This window comes from Pararge aegeria, chromosome W (assembly GCF_905163445.1).
Source record: "Pararge aegeria chromosome W, ilParAegt1.1, whole genome shotgun sequence".
NCBI classification, from domain to species: Eukaryota; Metazoa; Arthropoda; class Insecta; order Lepidoptera; family Nymphalidae; genus Pararge; species Pararge aegeria.
Window position 1 is genome coordinate 1,533,879 of NC_053207.1, and position 24,265 is coordinate 1,558,143.

General features: G+C 36.9%; 1 protein-coding gene across 1 annotated transcript; it reads right to left on the reverse strand.

Annotated features, from left to right (window-relative positions):
• Positions 1-7,635: 7,635 nt before the first annotated feature.
• Positions 7,636-22,164, reverse strand: LOC120635944 (ankyrin repeat and zinc finger domain-containing protein 1-like). The gene is made up of 11 exons (XM_039907153.1): positions 21,707-22,164; positions 20,693-20,902; positions 19,711-19,877; positions 17,982-18,257; positions 16,014-16,236; positions 14,670-14,808; positions 13,096-13,402; positions 11,948-12,108; positions 10,062-10,203; positions 9,593-9,745; positions 7,636-8,227 (listed from the first exon to the last, which is right to left on the reverse strand). The coding sequence occupies exons 1-11, from the start codon at positions 21,828-21,830 to the stop codon at positions 8,084-8,086; spliced, it is 2,046 nt and encodes a 681-aa protein (XP_039763087.1). The 5' UTR covers positions 21,831-22,164; the 3' UTR covers positions 7,636-8,083.
• Positions 22,165-24,265: the final 2,101 nt, after the last annotated feature.

Here is a 24,265-nt window from a genome sequence, read left to right on the forward strand (position 1 = left end):
TCCTATTTCCGCCGAGCGATATGCCCGTCGCGAATTCGATGCAACGTTCCGTGTGATAGATTTTGCTTTAAAGTTTTCCATTGTTAACTATTTCTACCATTTTCTCATAGCAGACTCTTAATATATTTCTTGGCTTATAGAGTCTTATCTTCATCATCACATAGACCGATTGATGATTTATGTGATGATGATGATGATGATGATGATGATGAAACTGTGTAAGGCAAGCACTGCTAGACATAGGTCATTTCTAGGGGGTTCCCCGTGACTGTACCTTAGCCACGTTTTCACGTAGGATCGCTACTTCAGCACCTTGTGACGCCTACATCCATCGGTCATCGCGGAAAGTGATAATGCAGTCTCAGATGATAGCGACCTAACATGCTAGAGGCAGTGGCGTGCACAGGGTTTCCGACCAGGGTATGCATAAAGCAGGTACATGGCATGAAATGGAAAAAATCCCCTCCAATACGAGTTATATAAAATAATTTGGGTATGCAGTGCTTATGTGCATGTATGAAGTGCACGCCACTGGCTAGAGGCATTTATATTGAATAATACATTGAACTGGGACACTAAACCGCGTGGTGGAACGCATTCGTGGGTAGCATGGTAACTAGCTAGGACCGAATCCTTCTTATCACCAGATCAGACAGAAGAAAATTCAAAAATTTACCATTCCGAATTTTCCCGGGCATAGAACCCGTGACTTCCCTTTCATAAGGCCGCATAGCACACCACTGCGCCAGGGATGTCTAACAACTGTCCGCACACACACACACACACACACAGCTTAGAAAGTGGGGTTCTTCTATGAGCGATAATAGCCGTCGGATATTCCATGCAATATATCAATATACTTATATTGTAATATGGATTATAATAAAGATTAGTTTTATAATATAAATCGACAAAAAAAAACATTTTTAATAGATAGCAGTACCATCTGATTACAATATAGGGCCAAAAGAGATTGAAAAGTTGAGTAAGTATCATTTATTGAAAACTGAAGTCAGCCGTTTGTGGGATACTAAAACGACTGTTATTTCAATTGTTGTAGGTGCAACAGGTTTAATCGCTAAGAGTATTACAAAATATATAGATAAGTTAGGCACGAACATTCACATCAGCATTCTTCAAAAACAAGCAGTCATACATACGTCAATCATTCTCAGCAAAGTTCTAGGTGACACTGTGTTTTTACACAATACTCAACCAGACCAGCGCGTACAAAACACACAACAACCATCAATTACTCTAACATTAATTAAACACAAAACACGCGGAAGTCATCAAGCGGAATAAATAGATCTTACCCAAATCATACACAGACTCATCACAATAGACGACGACAGATAGGCAGAGGGAGGAGAAGAAGAAGTACAGAACACCATAATATAGTTACATAGAATTGGGATATAGATATCGTTTTTCCTGCGAGTTGCGGGACGCAATAATGTATAACAATAATTTATAACAGCCGACACAGGAAGTCGAGAAAGTGAAAATCACGAAGAAAACAAATAAGATTAGTTTTAAAGTCGTTCATTGTTAGGAATTTAATCTTTTACTCAAGACCTTCTTCCTGTTGTTTCTTGACTTGAAAGTTTACTTGGGTTAATACTATGACCTCTAAACGAAAGTAACATTGACCCATGAACTTCATCATTACCAAATGCTCACCTTATTATTGTCTCTAGGGAAATAGGTTCTTCCTACTTTGAGGATAGCCGTAAAACACTGACCTCTATGAGCGTACTATCGTATAATAGAGGTCACTGCCGTAAATGTACCCAAACCAATCTGGCATGTTGTTGCATAGACCTTAGAATAAAATGTTTGCTTATTAATAGGGTGAATATATGTAACGAATAGTAACTCTTTTTCTGATAGTAAGTACCTATCTAAGTTTTGACTTTATGATTAGCTTACATTATTATTGCACTTTGCAAATTGCCGTTAAAAATTACAAAGTTACCTGAACTTTGTTTAAAGCAGATACCGTTTAGTTAAATAGAAGAAGAAGAAGAAGAAAAAGAAGTCTTTATTGCACATACAAATAGAAAGCCAGGCACAAAGGCGGCCTTATCGCTAGAAGCGATGTCCTCCAGACAACCTTTGGTTTAAGAAACATTACATAAAACGGAATATTGCAATACCCGAATTTGCTAATTATATACATTACTTGTACAATGCATACTAATACTACATATATATAGTTAAAGCATATATATTTATATAAGCCACGTATAAGTCCAATGAGTGTGAGCGAGACAATGCGAGAAAACATGATCGTGTTTTGGCAGTCGACTACTGTTAGTAGTCAATGACCACCAGTAAACAAAAAAAAAATTTAAAAAAACTTATTACTGTTCACACCTTTTAGTACTTTTATATAATTTTTCCTTTATGCACACCAAAGACACTCACATTATATTCTATTTTTGATTTTAGTTTTTCATGTTTAATAATTTTAGATTTTGTTTATTATTTACCTCTTTGATGCTTTTGTATTTCACGATGCCCTTCAGGGGTAAATAAGCTTGTGTTAATGTAAAAATATCTTTTGTTTGTTTATATGTTATTGTCCTTTTTTATGAATATTTTGTTATTTTTTAGTCGCGAGGATTCAGTGATAATGGGGCTGGCTGAAAACCAGTGCTGCGCGCTATAGTATGCAGCTATACTGAGCCAGCTCCTTTGTCACACATTTATTTTTATTTTTATTCTTTAACAATTTTTTTTTTTTATTATATAGACAAGTGCTTGACTGCAATCACACCTGATGGTAAGTGATGATGCAGCCTTCGATAAAGCGCGCTTGCCTAGAAGATGCCTATTCACTCTTGATTTGAAGGCACCCAGATTATAGGTATCGGGGAAGACGGAAGATGGGAGGGCATTCCAGGCCTTTGCGGTGCGGATGAGAAAGGAAGAAGCAAAACGCTTCGTACGTGTTGATGGTATTTCAACAACGTAACGGTGCAGATTCTTTCGGTACCTCGCAGTTCGATGGTAGAAAGGTGATGTTTTTATGATACAAATGTAACATTTTACACAAATGTGTGACAATAAAGACGATTTTTCTTTCTTTATTTCGGCGCGGCGCTTAATGTCATTCTATCGCGTTCTGGTTGCTACCACAGAGATGATAGTAACATATTAAATCAACGTAACAGAGTCTACCTGCCGGAGTACGTAGTGCTATACAATACTCTTTGTTCATACGTTATTGATTATAAAACGTGTACTTTTCCTCATTGCTATAGTGTGAATTATTTCATGAATTGCATTCTGAAATAAGTAGTCGAGCAGAATATTAAGAGATATTTATTGTAACTTGCCCGGCTTTTCGGCTTCTATGGTATTACCGCCATAGCTCCCAACGGGAGGGTTTGCCCACAGAATCGAGAACATACATTGAAGCATCGAAAACCACTCCATTTTAGGATGGTTTCTCGAACAAAAGGTTAGTCACTTCATACCATTGAGCAGAAGATGAGTTATTTTTATACCATTAATTTTCTAAGCGTTCACCATAAAATATGAAAATGTGAAAAAGTTTGTAAGCTAGCCACATTCCGCGGGTGTAAAGTAAGACGTGCGCGGGGCGTTTTCACTGTTTTCGGACACAATGCACTGCACACAATAATGTCTGAATGAGGATTCTGTATGTTTTTAACATGAAGAAAATCTCTTGCACGAGCTATAAATACTTAAGGGTAAAGCTTTTTATAACTTTTACAATGCCTATCCTTGAGTTTTTTATAACTCGTATTATATATCATCTGCATACCCTGTGCATACCCTCTATGTACGTCACTGGTGATCACAGTACTTAGATAGTATTAGTAGGATTTTGATGCCCGTTCACCGACACATTCCTTAGTCTCCCTGTACGATAACCGCGGTGGTGACAATTATACTCTGATCTGCCGTCTACACACGGCATCTTACCGACTGTCCTTACTCTGTAGATATTTATAGAAGTACTAGCTGTTGCCCGTTTTAAAAAGTAATTTTTCAATTTCTCCACAGTAACAATACCTTAAACAACTGTCTGATCAGTCTTAGCTCCTTCTTTCACTTACAAAGAATAGTAATCGTTAAAGAAAGAATCGAAATCGATGTGTTAGTTGATTCATATGCTAAAGGTTCACGAAGAACATTTTTAACATTTTTTATTTAGTCCTAGCACTGAAATCCTCATAAAAGTGGCAGCAATTATGTATTCAGTATCGCTAAGCCTTAAATGAGGGGGTTTGCTGCTGACCGCTGAGGAGTTCTGTCCTCTATCTCTTAATGTCGGGATAAAATATCCTATATTACTTCTAATACTTTCAAGAATATGTGAACAAAGTTTCATGAGGATCGGTTAAGTAGTGTGCTAATAGTAATAATCTTTATTTCAGTCATCATTTTTTTGTTAGTAAAAATACATTATTTCTGTAGAACTAAAAGATAATAAAAAAATGCATAATATTATTCGAAAAGCGCCGACCCAAAATAATGGGAAAAGAATAGAGCAAACAAAATAATATTATTTGAATATGCGAATCAGTGCCGCTCCAATCCATTTAATATAGCACACAGCTGCAGCAGTAACTCATATACCTGCTGTCCAGCTATCATCTCCAGGATGCTGTTGGTGTACCCACGCAACCTTCTCACCAGGGAGCCACATCCTTTGCGCATTGTGGCATAGAAGCAGTCGACTCTCGCTTCCGCAAACATCCCTGATGCGCTACAAAAGCTGGGCAGCTTCATCAACATTAAGAATGCATTAATATACTGTACTCGGAGAGCGTTGTAAGTTTTCAAATAGTCCTGGCCTACTTGAAAAAACGTGTAGCTTTTAGCCAAGGTTTTGTTTACTCCACCAATCCGCTCCAGGGTGGTGACTACCTGAAACCCTCCTCAATTATGGGAGGGATTATTGTTATGACGATGATGATGAACCAAGGTTTACATATGAAGAGCACTAGTAAATATATCACAGTCCTACTACAGTTATTTGCTGTTACTTTTTCACTTTCCCTTTTTTGACGGCCGTCTGGCGCAGTGGGAATCGACCATGCTTTCTGAGTCAAAGGCCGTGGAAAATGTGTGTGTGATGAACATTCATGTTTTTCCGTGTCTGGGTGTTTATCTGCATATTATAAGTATTTATGTGTATTATATTCATAAATATATAGATGGCGTTTTGTTTTGTCGTAGTAGATTTATTTATTTAGTTTATTTTAAAAACTTTAAGATAGGACCTACATCATTCTAGCCCTGTACCTTTCATATGTAAATCTAACTTCAAGTTTTAAATCTCACAAAAACTTCCTTCGCTCAATAAAACACATATATATCATGATAAAAATGTATTGCTATTACAGTTACATTGTAAATCATATTATTATCCCTCAAATAAGTTACTTATTGTATACAATAAAACATTATGCACTTTAAATTACAGACAACTGTAGAATGTACGACTGTGAAGGTTCAATTAAGGCTTTTACCTAAAGCCGCGGACTTTTTCATTACTTTATGTGATTGAAAAACCAAGATCATATCAGTGTGGCCAATGTCAAAGTCAAAACTTTTCTATAAAAGGCACTTTTGATGCGTGTTCAAATATTTTTCCTATTGAAAAAGACCTTATCTATTTTTATGTAACTCTCCTATAAGTGGGAAGACATAGCATTGGGACAAGCCCGCACTGCAAAAGAATACGTGCGATATTTTACCTCACGATTTATACTGCTGCGAATAAATTTAATTTAATTTGAGATTTTTGACAGTATTTAAAAAGTTCACGGCATATACAGAGTTATAAAATAGTATATTGTATGGGTATCTTTGTGTGATAGTAAAATATAGAATTGCAGAAAAAATATGCACGGTTTTGCAGTGCGTGCTAGTTCGTTGATTTTCCCCCATTGTGTCTCCTTAAATTTCCGAGTTTTCGAAATATCCCACTTCTAACACCAAATATTGCTAAGGGACGGCTAACTTGTCGAATTAGCGTTTTTTGTGTTGACCCAGGTCAATAGTCAGGATCTCTCTCATAAGAGAGTGAATTAGAATATTTATTGAATGGTCCAGTACTTTTGTAAGAATTCCAAATAAAAGAGCTGCCTTCCAATTTGCTCCACGGAATGAAAACAAATAGGTGTTTTATTGTGCGCTGATCAAGAAAATCACCGGATTTGCGCAATACAAATCCCAGCCGTCTGGTGATTCTGAGCTCAGATATGAGTATGAAAAAATTAATTTTATGTCAAAGGTGGCGATTACGCGATTCACACAAATACGTTGATGAAAGTCGCTCTGGGAAAATTGTCTTCAACCATCCTATATGAACGCAAAACAATTACTTCAAGACGTTAGTGATAATCGGGACAAGGCACGGGGGCTGAGTGACACCTATATTCAAATTTCCACCAATACTTATCTTGGCAGTAAAACATGGTAAATAATCAGTAAACCAATGGGACAGTTTTTAACATCGATGACTAACAATGAACAGATGCATGATGCGTTTCTGCACGCCAGCCTGCACGCCAACGCGTACGCATGTCGTCCGTCCGTAAAGTTTTGTTTTCAGAAGTGGGATAATCAAAAAAAAAAGTTGCTTGCAATGATTGGAAGTATCCGACCAGTAATAGAATTTCCTGCCTTCATTTACTGCACTTAAAATTGCGGATCATAGCGCACTAAAAACTACGCGAAACTTAATTGTTGCGTGACCTCAATAATAGCGTGATTTTAGTTATTTGAGATTGATCTTAGACATTAAGCAAAGTTGAATGACACGCGTTCTTTTTATTGTTTGATCTTCACTATATCTTAGTTTTAAACTTCGAAGTCTTAATCCTAATCTAGGGGCAGTACTTTAAAGTGGTCCCTTTTAATGAAGGCGAAGATGGATGAAGATCTTCGGAGATGGTGGACGGAACTTCTCAGTAAACCAAACATGTCACTCGCTATTGCAATTGTTCAGTTAAAGTTTTATACATCTTTCTAAGTAACCAGAAAAATCTTAACCTTCTTTTCTGGTCCCTACCCTTATCTCACACGGTCAGCAGAAAACGTCTGATTCCACTAACTTCTATCAGCCGTCAACTCATTATTTATACTACTCCTCTAACACTTAATATTTTAATTTGTAACTATTAGAAGCGTCTTAAGCTATAATGCCGTTATTCACCGAAATCTTGTTCCAAGTTACGATTGTAAAACCAGGAAAAATAAAGTCTTTAAAGGTAGGTAACCAGTACTTATTTAAAAATTTGTGTCAAAAAGCCGTAATTTTACGACGGACCCAACAACCCCTCTGTAAGTACTTTTAAAAATATTTGACTTTCATTTTATGGTTAGGCATTATAGCTTAAGACCACAGGCTACTACAGCAAGTTGTCGTAACTATATTTTAATATTTATTAATATATAAATTAGAAACTTAACAACCCCCGACTTTCAATATGTGATTTTAGACTCTGAGATGGTGATAACAAAAAAAAAACCCGGCTAAGTTTGTTGTGGGCTCTTCTTAGACCAGGGCGCGTTTGGAACCCTCCTAGCTTTAGTTTTAATTTAACAAATGCAGTTATCACCATCACTAACATTAAGATGTTAAATGTATGAACGCTTCATAAGTGCCTGTAATAAGGTCTACATGAATAAAATAATTTTGAATTTGAATTTGTACATTATTCTACAGGCCCTTATGTTTGATTCACATATTGAGGAAGTTGAGAAAACAATAGTAATTTGCTATTTTACGGTGGCGGCCATCTTGGATTTGAAATTTGTCACAGTGCACAGTATCGTACTAGTTAAGCTCTTTAAATTGATACCCATATTTTGACAGTTGTAAAACAATATATTATCCGCCATCTTGGACCGATTTGCATCTTAGGACAGTTTCGACCAATTCACCATTGTAACAAATAAAACAAAACCAAAATCGATTCCACCGTTCTGGAAACACCATGCCACAAACAGACTCACGCACAGACACCTCAAAATCATAACAACTCGTCGTTTTGCGTCGGGGGTTAATAAAATGAACTAAAAAAAACTTTTTTTTTTACGCGCTATTATGCAAAGGTCGTAAATTCCGATGGTTCTGTAAACACTTGATGGAGCAAAATGAATAGTTGTTGTACTCAAACGGAGGCCTTGGGAGCTTCGACCCGCATAGGAAGCATCTCATTATGAGATCAGCTCTTACCTGTAAAATATTTTTTTTTTGTATCATAAAAAAGTAAGTTATTATTGATCCGTATTCAGATTGGTCAGAAAATTGAAACACATCGCAGGGCAGGTGTTTTTATTATTTCACTGTTGAAAATTAAAGAAAAGAAGTACATATATAAATAAATGATAGGTAAAATAGTAATAAAGCTGCATTTCATCATTACCGGCCCACTACGAGGCACGGGACTCCTCCCACAATGAAAAGGGGTTAAGGCCGTAGTCCACCACGCTGGCCCAGCGCGGTTTGGTGGACTCCAAACACATTTGAGAACAGTAACTCTGAGGCATGCAGATTTCCACACAGTTTATTCCTTCACCGTTGAAGCAAGTGATATTTTAATTTCTTAAAAAAACGCACATAACTTAGAAAACTTGGAGGTGCGTGATGGGGTTCGAACTCGCACAAGCTCCTACGCACTATCTGCTCCTACACTCCTGCGCTATCGCCCCTTACTTCATACGCTTATTCCATTTAAATTTACAAAATGTTTCAATTCTTCCAAACTACATGTGTTAGTTCTTTGTTAGTGTGATTTTTAATAAATCCTAAGTTAGTGTATGTTAGTCCTTATGTTAGATGAATCCCAAAGGATGGGTGAAAGCCTCCTCCATATCTTTCCACACTTTTCTGTCTTGGGCAGCTTTCATCCACTCCGTCCCGATATCTATATCCGATGTGGATTATATAAAAAGATGGGGTCATCTTTTCTGAGGTGTTGAGACTCATCAATATCATATAATAGTCAACTGCTGGACAAAAGACCTCTCCCACCGGGAGGGTTAGCTCATTATCACCACGCTGAGCAGAGATGGATAATTTTTCGCAAAAGATGGTATCGCTAGTATGATGGCAGTAAACAAAATACCTGTTGAAGGTTGCATTAGTATATTTCATAAGGAATGACTCTGTAAAAATATTAAATCAAAAGAAGCATGTTTATTTTTCCATACAAACTAGTTAAAATATTTACTTTTGACAACCCTATTGAAGATACAAAACCGACACGCGCATAGTATCTACGCTACGCGATACTACGATACTTCGATACGCGAGTGACTTGATTTTAATTTTGCATGTGATGGAAAGGATGTATGTATGTGTGTATTTGCGTAGTATATTTGTAATGATTTTCTTTCTTTCAGTAAAAACTCAAATATTATTAGCGTTTCGGTTTTACAGATAAGTCTCAGAGATAGTAAATAATGTACCTCTAAAATACTTTGAAGTAATATTTCGGTTTTCATGTACACGTTATGTGTGTATAGTTTCTATAGAAGTATTTATAAATTATTTGTAGAAGAATCGAGAATTCGAGTAAATAAAGCATTTTAGGTTTACCTTCTGAACATCAGTCATGTTCAGGAAATTATTTATCTTGTTCTTCTCAGCTTGTTTTTCCTTGTCCCGCTGTCTCTTTGCTTTCTTCTGCTGCGCTTTCCGCTCTTTCTCTTGCTCAAGCTGTTCCGGTGTGACAGGGCCGGGGATGTGAGACTAAAAAAGAGAGGGAGAAAGAAAGAGAAGTTTATTAAACGTAGTATATGTCTGTGGTAAGAGAAAGTTTCCGCTCTTTCTCTTGCTCAAGATGTTTCTGTGCGAGAGTGGAGAAATCTATACCAATATTATATCATCACAAGCTGGTGCCCGCGACTTTGTCCGCTTTTGTTTTTATTTAGTTTTTTAATACACTAACATTAGTGTAACATGTTAAATGTATGAACGCTTCATAAGTGCCTGTGATAAAGTCTACATGAATCAAACATTTTTGAATTTGAATTTGATACATATATATTAATTACATATAACTTACCTTATTGTAATTGTATTTATCCGGAAACTGAGCCTGAAACAAACGGAAGGCAATACGCGTGTCCTGGTGGGGAGATGCGGCGTATGGAGTTTGAAGCGCGTGGTTACGTATGCACGGGTCACCACCGGCGGTGAGGATTTGACTGTAAAAAACGAGAAATTTTGTCGTAGCTTTCCGTAGAAAGAGAACATCACCGCAGCTTCCAGAAAAAGAAGCATTCAAGCAAGCAAAGTGCTTATATTAGGCCTACTTTAAATAAATGAATTTTGAATTTTGAACTAGATGGCGCTGTTTAGATTCCACACAAATCTTAGATAGCTTTCACGCGATCAAATAGGTAGACTTATGTAAACTTACACCTGCGACTTAAGGCGAGTTAAGTACAGTACGAGTACCCAAAGGTTAATTGAAGTGAGTGGAAGGCGACGACGATATTGTTCCGGCCGATAGAAATCTTAATAACTTAATGGTGACGTGTTATGTACGCGTCACCTTGTCGTGTTAAACAAAACATTTGTAATATCTCTTAAAAATAGTCAAAACGGGTAATTCCACCTAGTCGCATGACTGTTTTAGTAGACTATTTTTACCAAAAATTTTAGTTTAAAATCTTTACACTGGCGACTTTTTTTTAATTCCTCAAGTTAGCCCTTGACCGCAATCTCACCAGCTGGCCAATTATGATGCAATTTAAGATGGTAACGGGCAGTTACCATTATGTAAGGGGTATAGCAGTTGTATTGCCATACCCCTAATCGGTTTCCGCGCGACATAGTACCGGAACGCTAAATCACTTAGCGGCACGTCTGTCTCGGTAGGGTTGTAACTAGCTACGGTCGAAGCCTCCCAACAGAACTTATAGTAGTTTTTAAACCACATTGCCAAATAAACAAATAACTTATGCACGACGTTGTGAAAAACAAGTGCAAGATTTTAAGTATTGAATACTTAAAATCTACTTCTTTCTGTATGTTTCTGTTTTTGTTATATTTTGTATATGTTAATGTTTTGGTATACAAATAAAGAGTTTAATAATAAAAATAATAATATAGTGATGTTGTGATATAGTGCTAGTATATCGATCAGTGCGCCGTGCAATCGTTGTTGACATAACTATTCCACATGACGATAATCTGGTGAAAGCTGAACAGGAAAATTATCTAAATACTTGGACCTTGCTGACGAGATTACCGCCATGTGGAATGTTGAGTCGACCGATATTGTTCCGATCGTCATTTCAGGTCAATGGTCTTCTCGCGAAAAGCTTCGACCGACATCTTAAGAAGCTTTCGCTTGGTTGTTGGATCTAGGGTCGGATACAGAAGGCAGTAGTCCTTGAAACGGCGCGTATTGTGACGAGGTTCCTCACTCTGGAGCCCTGACCGCCGCGCCGGTTGCTTGGGCATTCAAAAGCCCCGCAAGCGGAAGGTGGAAGTTTTTTATTTAATATTTAAGCATTGTTAATAATTTTAAAAAAATAAAGAAAAAGGATAAATTATAGAGTCAATAAAATAATAAAATACTAAATGCCATTTCTAGTGTATTGTTATTAAGATTTCTATGTTCTGGCCCAACTTAGCGTGGAATGAGAGCTTTAATAAAACAGTTATATTTGACGGCCGACTGGCGCAGTGGGCAGCGACACTGCTTTCTGAGTCCTAGGCCGTGGGTTCGATTCCCACAACTGGAAAATGTTTTGTGTGATAAACATGATTGTTTTTCAGTGTCTGGGTGTTTATCTGTATATTATAAGTATTTATATGTATTATATTCATAAAAATATTGATCAGTCATCTTAGTACCCATAACACAAGCTACGCTTACTTTGGGGCTAGATGGCGATGTGTGTATTGTCGTAGTAAAAAAAAAAAAAATTATATACTCACGTCACCATTTCAGGTTTCTCCGCAATAGCCGCTTTGTGCAGTGCGGTGTTGCCATCCACTGGGTCTTGAGTGTTGCAAGCCGCTTCGAGTTCAGCTGCCTCGAAATCTTCCAGTATAGTCTCCAAGGAGTTTAGATCCTTGCCCGATATTATTTTCCACATCTGTGGAGAATCGTATCGTATTCTTTAAAACATAATAAAACCCTAACAATCACACCTTCATTAAATAAATATATTACATCAATGCACACATCGCCATCTAAACCAACCTTGTATTATGGGTCCTAAGATAATTTATAAACAATCTATACAACGTGTAACCGAACTGCGAAATAAATTTGAAGGATGCATAAGTATATTTCATAAGGAATCACCCTGTAAAATCGAATCGAAAGGAGCATATTTATTTTTACATACAAACGAACTCAAAACATTCTAAGTGTTTAATTATGACAACCCTATTGAAGATAAAAGACTGACACGCGCATAGTACCTACGTTGACGCGTACCTAATAAAGTGATAGGAGTCACATTATTTTAATTTTGCATGTGATGTTAGGGCTCTATCTTATTTCTTTATTTCAGTAAAAACTATGGCAGTGGTTTACTCAAAAACTATTAGGTTTTCGGTTTCTATAATGTACCTCTAAAGCCTGTGAAGTATTATTACGATTTTCATTTTAAGCAAAAACTTTGTAAAACTTTTTATGAAAATTGCGCGGACGGAGAAGTGCGACATTTTGCCACACTTATAGGTTATGGAGAAAATACTTTTTTTTTATTACGGTTAATTAATGCATTAAATCAATAAAAAAAACACACCCTACCACGTATTTAAAACCAACGCATGCACACCGCGCTAAAAGTGATGATGCAATCTAAGATGGTAGCGGCCTAACCTATTAGTGAGTATGGCAGTTTTATAAAAACCCACAACCCTTATCAGTTTCTACGCAACATCGTACCGGAACGCTAAATCGCTTAGCGGCACGTCTTTGTCGATAGAATTACTAGACCAGCCCAGAGGAAATTTAGAAATTATAAATTCCCAAATTACCCTGGCCAGGAATCGAACCGGTGACCTCCAACTTAAAACTATGGCGCTCACCGGTAGGTCATCAAAATATAGTACGAATGCTACTGACAAACCTGTTTAACATTCGCTGATATTTTCAACGGCGGCTTCTTGACCGTCTGTTTAACTTCTACCTTCTTTTTCTTTTGCACTTTTACATTATTTTCTTTTTTCACAGCCACGTTAGTCTGCTCACTATCGGAGGAGTTGTCAATCGCGCAGTCATTTAGGAGGTCTTTTCGAGAGTCAGTGATCACCCCGTTGGTGCTTTGCTCTGAAAGGGTCTTTATCCAACCCACTGGAGTCTCAGAGTCAATGAAACAAGGTCCTTCGTCTTCGCTTGATACGATTTGCGTGGGGAGTTCACGGGGTGTGCGTTCCCTGAAAAAAATAACTTTTACTGAAATATTTGTTACTGGAATAATGTTACTAATCGTAGATTACTGTTACTGGTAATATGAAGGCTTATTGGTGGCCGTGATAGGCCTATTTAAATAAAGAATTTTAGATTTGAATATATGTAACTAAAATATCCACAAGGTACTAAACATTTTACTGCAATAAGTAAATAAAATTGATGACTCTTAAGCAAGCTTTCTAGACTATATTATACATAATGACTAATTTTTGAAAAACTGCCCTATTATGTACGGAAGTATCTACACTATAAATAAATAAATATAATACGACAATACACACATGTCCATCTAGCCCCAAAGTAAGCGTAGCTTGTGTTATGGGTACTAAGATGACTGATGAATATTTCTATGAATAATATACATACATACTTATAATATACAGATAAACACCCAGACACTGAAAAACTTTCATGTTCATCACATAAATATTTTCCAGCTGTGGTAATCGAACCCACGGCTTTGGACTCAGAAAGCAGGGTCGCTGCCCACTGCGCCAGTCGGCCACTAACCAACCAACTATCCAAAAAGTATCTTATTTTTACAGAAATTAAAGGTTTTCTTGATACAAATTGCAAATTATATTTAAAAACGTATTTGCTGTCAAAACGCTGTCACGGCCGCACTCGTGACGCCATAGACAAATTAGACGTTGACTTAGTCCGTGTTCCAAAGCTAAAGATTATAAATTTTGGTATTAGCAACAAAAACTTCGCAACTTATAGTTCGAAATCACAAAATACTTGATATACGAAGAGATGTTCTAAACCCAAGCGGTGTAAAATTATGATTATATAGACGTGACGTCATAATTTTGAATTCAGCGTTTAGCCTGTCACGACAACGGCTCGTCAGATTTTGCAGTTTTATTTACTGAAAATAAATACCAATCTCACTTCGAATATAACAATACATTCTTTTTTTTTTTTTGCCTCGGTTTGATGAGTCTTGATATATCATTAGATAAATACAATATTTAAGAGATTCTTTGTTACTGTTATCATGACTATTGGGGTTACCAAAATATAATCTAAAGTATACTTTAGATTACTTTATTACCAATATTTGCTATGTTACTGTTAAACTGTAGTAAAAAAAATTACATACAAAAAAACCGACTTCGGTTTAAATGGTATACCAACTAAAAATAAATTACATTTTAGTTTTAATTAAACTTGATTGCTATTGCTTTAAGGTACTCAGGTTAGAAGTAGATGGTTTAGGTTACTTACCTTGATTTAGCTCTATCGATCGGTTTGCTCTGACCCTTCTGCGTTTTCTTGTTACGATCAATGCACGTTTCAGAGCCCGTTTTAGTAGCTGGCTTGCTGGTCGAAGCGATCAATGCTTTTTGGAATAGCTCCATGGTATCTAAGCACACATATTTACAAGCATAAAATTTCATGTTTTTTTTTCACATTAAAAAAAATACAAACATGAGCTTCACTATTAAAAGGCCAACAAACATTAAAACATATTTTACTTTGACAATTTTTTTTTTCAAATCGAAAAGTATAGCTCCCGCCCTTATCTTATACAACGTGTTAATGAAAAACTAAATAAAACTTCACGTGCCTTAGAGGTATATTATATACTGTCTCTGAGACAGATACAATAAATATATTATTTACTGTCTCTGAGACGTATCTGTGAAGCCGCACCGCTAATAGTTTTAGAGCACTACTTTAGTTTTTACTGAAAGAAATCAGGTACAGTCCTAACATTACATGCCAAATTAAAATCATGCGACTCCTATCACTTTATAAGGTACGCGTCGCGTAGCTTAGGTACTATGCGTGGGTCGATCTTTTATGTTCAATAGGGTTGTCATAAGTAAACACTTACTGTTTTTTATGAATTAGTTTGTATGGAAAAATAAATGTGCTTCTTTAGATTTAATAATTGTACAGGATGAATCCTTAAGAAATACACTTGCATCCTTTAAATGGATTTCATAATTCGGTTACCCGTTTTTTATTTAAAAAAAGGTCCTCATTTTAGTTTAAACTAGATTTTTTGTCTACTTAAAAGTTATGTCATCCTTGTCGCAAATTAGCGATATTATATATTTACGAGTATATATATATATTATTACATTTTTGTTTTGTGGAACTGAAGACTAAACAGTGACGCAGAAGATAAACTTACAGCGAATAGGTCCTACGTCTAATATAATTAAAATTAATAATCAAATAAAAGTTTAGTTTCATCATGTCAACCCATTACCGGCCCGATGCAGGTCACGGGTCTCCTCTCACAATGAGAGGGTTTAGGCCGTAGTTCACCACGCTGGCCCATTATGCAAAACTCTCAGGCCATGAAGCTTTTGTTACAATGAAGCTTAATATTTTTAATATTTTCAGTTTTTACTACTAACACTTATTTGTTATTCTTAACCTAAACCGCCTAGTCGTCCGGATATTGTTTTTCTCCGAACCAGAGGTTTAGACCAATGGCAAAGCAAAACAGGCTGTAACTTTTTTGTGAATAAAGTTTTGTTTTTAATTCGATTAAAAGCCTCTGGTGTAGAACTCCAAGCATCCAGTAAGTACAAATAATTCTTGTTAATATCTCACCGTACACCTCCACGCTGGCAACTGTTTCATGGACCCTCTTCACTTCTTTATAAGTAGGTTTACGGGTTGGAAAAGGTAGCGCCCTCACACGAGGGTCCTCCCGGGTCAATGGGGAATTCTTGCCGAATAAAGCAGATTGGTTAAGCGAGCCGGAAGCGCGGTAGAGTATTAGGTAACAACCCCTCAGGTCTTCTATCCAACTGGCCATAATGTCTTGGACATGCTGAAAATGGAATATGAAATATGAGAGATAAAAATATGATTAATATTTGCTACTTCTGACAGCCCCCTTATTGCCACCGGTTAAAGTAACATTATTCCAATATTAATAAAGTTTTTTTAGTCTGTGGGAATTATAATCTGTAGTCTGTCGCCACCAACAGTGTACATATTTCTCATGTAATATAGGACATATTGATGCGTACAAAAAAATGTACACAGTTAAAGCAATACAATTTTTCTATTCTATTCTATTCTATTTATAATAATTATTTTAACCAATTGACTGGACATAGGTCTTCTGTAGGTAGTTCCACAATCCAAGGACTCGCCTGATATCGTCTGTCCACCTCGTTGGAGGCCGACCTGCGTTACACAAAAGGGGCTGGAATTTCGACCTTAATTCGAAATTCCAGCACCTTAAGGCCCCAACGTCCATCGGTTTTCCGAGCTATGTGCCCATTGCCACTTCAGCTTCGCGACTCGCTGGCTAGTTCTTCTACAGATCTCCTCATTTCTGATTCACGTAGAGATACTCCTAGCATAACTCTCTCCATAGCCCGCTAAGTGACTCTGAGCCATCTTATGTGGCCCAAATAAGCGACCACGTTCCGAGATCTCCCAAATTAACTGTCATTTAAAAATAATACTGCGTTAAGCAATGGAAGTAGGCCGCTAGATTCGGTACAGTTAATCTTTACTAATAATCTAGTTATTTCTATATCTTATCTATTATCGCGTAGTCTCTGGAACTAACAATCTGATTTGTAAAATCTTAATTGTATTTCATATCTCAATTCTTGGGCGAATTCAAAAGATTGTGGGCTATTTAAAATCACGTTGCAACAAAGCCGAGCTAAAATAAGAAAAGTTAGAAACGCTTAGTTATAAAGTCAAAGTCAAAGTCAAAAGTATCTTTATTCAAGTAGGCCCATAGGTGGCACTTTTGATGCGTACATAAGGATTACACGGTAGTGAGATGATGGCGATAACCACATTCGTAAACTTAAAACTAAAGCTACGAGGGTTCCAAACGCGTCCTGGTCTAAGAAGAAGCCCACAACAAACTTAGCCGGGTGTTTTTTTTTTGTTATCACCATCTCACAATTAAAATTCATTTTGTATTATTAGAAGAGCAACGTAGTTAGAGCAATAATTTACACCCAAGCTTTTTTATCGTTTACGTAGTCCTTTATACTATAATAGGACTTTTCTATAAGCTTACGTTTAATACAAACTGAACTTTTTAAGAGACATCTCCAAGATGTCAATTAATGTTAAAGGCGATGTGACACTGTGGGATGCATTAATATGTAGTTTATAGCTCTAACTAGTTTGCTCTTCTAATAATTTTAAATGACAATGTGAGATGGTGATAACAAAAAAGAACACCCGTTTGTTGTGGGCTTCTTCTGAGACCATACCCCGGACTACACCTTAGCCCTTTCTTGCAATCGCACATGGTGGTAAGTGAATTTGCAGGATAAGATGGTAGCGTGCTAGCCTGTTAGGGAGTATGGTAGACATACTCCTACTTGGTCTCTACGAGACATCACATCTGCACGCTTAGCGGCACGTCTTTGTCGGTAGGGTGGTAACTAGTCACGACCAAAGTCTCCAACCAGACCAGACCAGAAAATTTTCAGAATTATTAACCGAATCCGGGATCTCCAACTTAAATTCACAGGCCGTTGCGCTAGGCAGGTCGTCAAAAAGGAGTCATAATGTTTAGACAAATAAACAACTTACTTGTAAAAATTGCGCCTGATTGTACCTCCTTAAACTTGCACCAGAAGACCTTGGGGCATTGCCGTGCTGATCTCTATTAACTTGAGCCTGGCCTTGTCCCCTCCGAGTCACATACGAATGATGGGTCTTATGAACAACAGGAACTCCTCCGGAGAAGATGGCCCCAGCAAAGTGGCCACCGGAAACCATCAAGATCGCCCAGCGTTGATAGCCACCGATCGCGAGACGTTGGCAACGCTCAACCCACGCATCACCTCCATCTGTTGACAGCTCCTCCTACAAATTTGTGCAAATCTTGAGGAAATCTGTTGGTATAAATTAAAAACCTTTTGTGTAATATAGGAACCGAAATGCATTATGACAATGTACAAATGTACAGCTGGAGAGTGTTTTTGCGGTGAACATGAATGTTTTTCAGTGTTTGGGTTCATTGTATATAATAAGTACCCACAGGTACAGAATAAGAACGGTTTAGACCGTAGTCTATGCTGGCCAAGTGCGGATTGGTAGACTTCACATACCCTTGAGAACGTTATGGAAAGGGCTCAGACATGCAGGTTTCTTCACGATGTTTTCCTTCCCCGTTCAAAGGAAAAGAAATTAAGAAAGCAAATAACTTCAAAAGTTAGTGGTGCATGCCAGAGCTCGAACTCTGTCTCCACGAAAGAAAAGTTGAAGCCCACAGTTACCCACTAGGCTATCGCCGCTTCTATTTGTTTATATCATCTATCTTCTATATTTATAAAAGAGAAAGTGTGTGGGTATGTTCCGTATAGGCTCCGAAACGGCTCGACCGATTTCAATGAAACTTTCAGGGAATCTCCGGATTGAATCTCTTGGCGAGTAATCCTGTAAAGTTTGGTGACGATCGGAGCACTCCTATTTTTGAACTGTCACACTGTCAAATAAAGCTTTTATTTACTATGATGATATTCTATTGTTGGGTGTACATGGGTGTAGATAATGATCTTCACCCGCTCGAGAAGAGAATAGAAGAGAATGAATACTGAGAGAAATAAATGATTTAATATATTATGAGACTTAAATTAAAAAATGAATGATGTAAGTTTATTGTTTAAATAATATAAAGCAAAATCTAGCCCGGCGAAGCTGGCTGGGTACACTAGTTCATAAATAAATATTCATCAGATATCTTAGTACAAATAACACAAGCTATGGTTTCTTTTTTTTTAATTTATTTATATTTATTTAGTGATAAACAATTGTAGACAGTAGAATGATCTAGTTTCTTAAAGGAAACAGAAACCAGTCCACTCAGACAGTCATATGTCTCAGTCATGAGCTTTGCGCCTTCAGAACATGCAAATTTAAGAAAATGTTACACACTCTTAGACTAATTTTAATATATCAGGAACTAAATGTAAAGCTGAGAAATTTGCTAGTGTTGTGAAATAGGCAATGTCAACTAACAGTTTATTAAGGATTTAATTTTAGTGCCTTGCTGGCCCAGTTGTTAGCTAGCAAGAAATGTCACTTTACAGGTTTGATTCCCAATTCAGGCCTTGTGTTAAAAAATTCTCAGTAGCAGATCAGGGTTCATATATTTATTGGCTTCGAATGTTAAGCCAATACTGATTAAATTATTATTTCTATCATGTGATAAGGATCACTATAGAAGCCATAATATATAGAAGCTAATAATCAAAATTATTTTCCAAAAACTGATTTCTACTTCCTACCAAGTGATAAAGTAAGCAAATATAAATACCTTCTTATGATGTAATATACACCTGTATACACAGAAAACCTTGCCCTTGTAATTGGTAAAGAACGCCTTACAATGCCTAGTGGCAGCCGCAAATAAGTTGCTTGCAGGATTATTGCTGCTGCCGCTCTCCGTCTCGGAATCAGTTCCTGAATCACTACACTCATCATCTGCAAGATACAATAAAATAAAATTAGTATGATGCCGCATAGACATTTGGTTATGAGTTTAAATGAAAAGCCCAATAAAAAGTTAATCCTCTACCATCTTCATCGTTACTTACCACCAGGTGAGATTGCATTCAATGGCTAACTAATAGGAAAATACAAAAAAAAAGCAGGTTAAGCAGGTAGCTGTTAAGTATTTTATGCAGTTTTTTTTATCTATAATTAACCCTGTTTAAAAGTGGGACAGACTAGTAACAGAGTGGTTTTCAAATCACACTGTAATTTCACACAGGAGAATCGGTGATAACCCAGTGGTCAAGAGCTTGACTTCACTTTTGGTGGGCCAAATTCGAATCCCACCACACACATCTAACCTTTCAAAGTGTGTGGTTTTTTAAATAATTAAGATATAACCTGCTTCAATGGTAAAGGAAAACATTGTGAGGAAACCTGCATGCCTGAGATCTTTCCATAATGTTCTCAAAGATGTGAAGAGTCCACCAATCCGCACTGGACAAGCATGGTGGATTACAGCCTTAATCCCTTCTCATCGTCTGAGGAGACCCATGCCCTGTAGTGGGCCGGTAATGGGTTGATATGATGATGACACTGACTGTATTTTACTGTATATTGATTATTAATAAACTAGTTTCAAGCTTTGCAGCTGTTAAGAATTATTAGATAAGAATGTGATACAACATGAAGGAAAATTGTAGAATAGTGCTGTGTAGTAATACAAAAAAATGTAAAATACTGAGAGTTTAAGGTGAGCAGATGTAGAGAGATTCTTTCTCCTAATTAAATAATATTGTACGTACCATTTCTAGAACTAAACTGTCCTAAAGTCAGAGCAGCTTTTCCAAAGAGTTTCCTTTTCAAGTTATGGGTGTGCCAGTGGTGTTTATAATGGGCGGTTTGCTGGGATCTAGACGTAAATGGGCCAATTCCACAACATGAGCAGCAGTTGCCATCTGTAGCACCATTGATTGTCAAAGTGTTTAGACGTTTTAATACACTGGCTTCATCCACTGAAAATAGTTAATGTAAAATTATATTATATTCAACTAAACTTTTCCTCCTCTGAGACATGGACCCTGAGAGTGCCTGAGAAGAAAAGGAGAGGAGAAAGTTGGGAGTGAAAAAACTTAGCATCAAAAAGCCCCTACCTTGTTCAGTTCAAGCCTGAATTCACAGTTTCTTTGGACACATGTCCAGGCGTAATGAGATGTCCATTGAGTGCCTGGTGGTTCAAGGTAGAGTAAAAGGCACCAGAGCATGTGATAGGTCAGCGATTAGATGGACAGGCCAAGTGAAGGCCTCAATCGAGGCTCCTCTACATGAATTCTCATGAAAAGCTACGGTTAGGGAACAGTGGCATGGAATTGTAAAGCGAGCCACACACCCAGTTGTTGAAATTTTGTCTATCCTCAAAACTTTCAGTGTTACCCAAGTACATGCATGGCTGTTAGCAACCTAACTGTTACTCTACAATGTAACTCTCCATCCTTTTAACTTGTGGTGTGAAGGACAAACAAACACACTTTTGCATTAATCCCATTAGATAGAATTGTCTACATACAAAGTTAAATGGTAGGGTGTTGCTTTGTAAATTGGGCAAGTGTTTCTAAACAAGTTGTGAGTATATTCAACTTTTTTCATTACACTTTTTTTTAGTAAATCTTAAAATTGAATATATCCAACATTATTATTATTATTGTACATTAATTTATTAACCAAAATTGTACAAGTAGTGGTTAATATGGTGCAATCATAAATTCTTACTAATTTTACCATACACCAATATGGATGAAAAACAAGTGAGCATAACTTACCAATTTGATGTGATTCAGTTATCATACAAGCAGCCACCCTTATGCCTCTAAGCAACTTTTCATATTCATTTAAATCATACACTCTCACCATGTTCGTTTTAACTACATCCGTTTTCGGTGACATTGCGAAATAAGCTTCTACTACTTATTTTAGAAATATACGATAATGCCAAACACGTAACTCTTAAAAGATATTCCAAATTTGATTTTATATGTTATTTAATAATGTAAGCACACTGTATTCTAATATCACATGGCGGACTTCAGATTCCTATACTGTATAAGTCAGAACTCAGAGGGTTATTAAAAATTGTTGTGTAATATGTATTTTATTACTAAGCTTTATAAAACTAAGCACATTTTGTAAAAAAAGAAGTCAAACCTAACCATTTACCTACATTAATCAGTCGGCTGACTTTAGGTTTTGTCAGTTCTTCTGTCAAATCTTTTGACAGTTGCTGGACAGTTGCTACTTGGTTGCTGTCTGCCATCTCAAAAGAATTGTCAAGTTGACAACATCGATTAGGTAGGTATCTGCAAACATGACAGTTTGGCCATACCAAATGGCAGTGATCTAAGCCATTGATATCGAGAATGAAAGACACTAGCTGACATTGGCTAATCTGTGTAAAGCCAGAAGAAAAAAAAGAATGAAAGATATCGAGTACATGTAAAAAGCTTGCTCTTCTTGTTTTGATTTATGGATTTTCGTAGTGCCAAAACAGCACAATGTACTTTGCCAGTATCAAGTAGCTTGGAATAGACACAAACTAGAGAGGTCAGTAAAAAAAAAAAAATGTCTGCTGCTATAGTAGTTGTTCGTGAAAAGCTTGCTATTTGACAAATATTATTTTTGATAGCCAGACTACAGATAAAATAAACTATATTTTTAAACTAGAACCAAGGCTGTAGGTACATTCTTGCTCTTTTAGCTCTCAATTACTTACAGACTATAAAAACGTTTCAAATAAGCCTACATATAATTCAGACTAAGACCTAGATTTTAAACAGACAATAAAAAGCGTTTCAAATAAGTCATCTCATAATATTCAGGACTAGGTTAGGTTCCTATTTTGTATTTTCAAGTTGTATTTATATTTTCAGTTACGCATATTTAATAAGTACCTATTTTTGGTTTTAAGTAATAACCACTCTTTATTTTTAAAGAGACTCGATATGTTAAAATATCGTATCAATACTGTTATTTGCACAGTAAATTTTGTTTGGTATACCTACTATTAATTTGCCTCCTTACACTGTTGTGTTTATATTCTCTTTGACTAGTACATTGCTAAACATGATGCACGTAATAGGCTTGTTTCGAATTCTCGTAATAATAAATAATACAGTGACAGTAACATGAGCTATTAATTGTACTTACCTACCTATCGTACCTATTAAACCTTGCCGACGGTTGGGGATTTCCAAATATTTTACCGACAACGTTGACTTGTCTGTAGAACCTAACCTCCTAAATTAATCTTGATGATTGAATTTACTAATTATACTGTATTCTTCCCAGTAAGAGCTAGTTGACTACAATAGATAAAGTCCGCAAATCAGCATTGGATTAGGGTGGTGGGTCAATAAACACCATAGCCTAATTCCCCTTCCACATGGGGCAGTGTCCTATGTGGGAGGATAAGAGAGTGTGGAGTTCGTCTGGTAGTAAGAAGTTGGGAAACTAGCGGAGAAAATATTAATGCATTACACTGCAACTAAAAAAGTTTGCCCTTGCCTACAATCTCACCTGATAGTACTCGTAAGTGATGATGCAGTTTCTACGCGACATCGTACCGGAACACTAAATCGCTTAATGGCACGTCTTTGTCGGTAGGGTGGTAACTGGCCACGGCCGAAGCTTCCCACCGGACCAGATCAGAGAAAATTCAGATATTATAAATTCCCAAGTTGCGGTAATCGAACCTCGTACTTAAATCCATAGCGCTCACTGTTGCGCAAAGCTCGTCAGGTCTGGTGGAAGGCTAAGGCATGGTTGGTTACTAGTTACCATTTTACCATAAAAGACGTGCCGCCATGTGATTTGCCATAGGTTACAATACCGTGTGGAAACCATAGGGATATTGGTTTAGTATAACTGACATACCTTTATACTAAACCAATTATAACAGGTTAACAGGTTAATTGAAACAGGTTAACCCGTTACCGTCAAAAGCTGTGGGTTCGATTTCCACAACTGGAAAATGTATGTGCGATGAATGTTTTCAGTGTCTGGGTGCTTATTAGTATATTATAAGTATTTATCAGTGATGACTTACGGTCCAGAAACTTGGTCGCAAACTATGGGCCTCATAAGAAGGCTCAAAGTCACTCAGAGAGCGATGAAAAGAGCTATGTTAGGAGTATTTCTACGTGATCAAATCAGAAATGAGGAGATCCGTAGAACAACCAAAGTTACCGACACAGCTCAATAAGTCGCTTAGCTGCAGTGGCAATGGGCGGGGCACATAGGTCGGAGAGCCGATGAACGTTGGAGTTGGTAAACGCAGCGTTGGTCGACCCCCAACCAGGTCGACATCAAGCGAGTAGGTAGCCGCT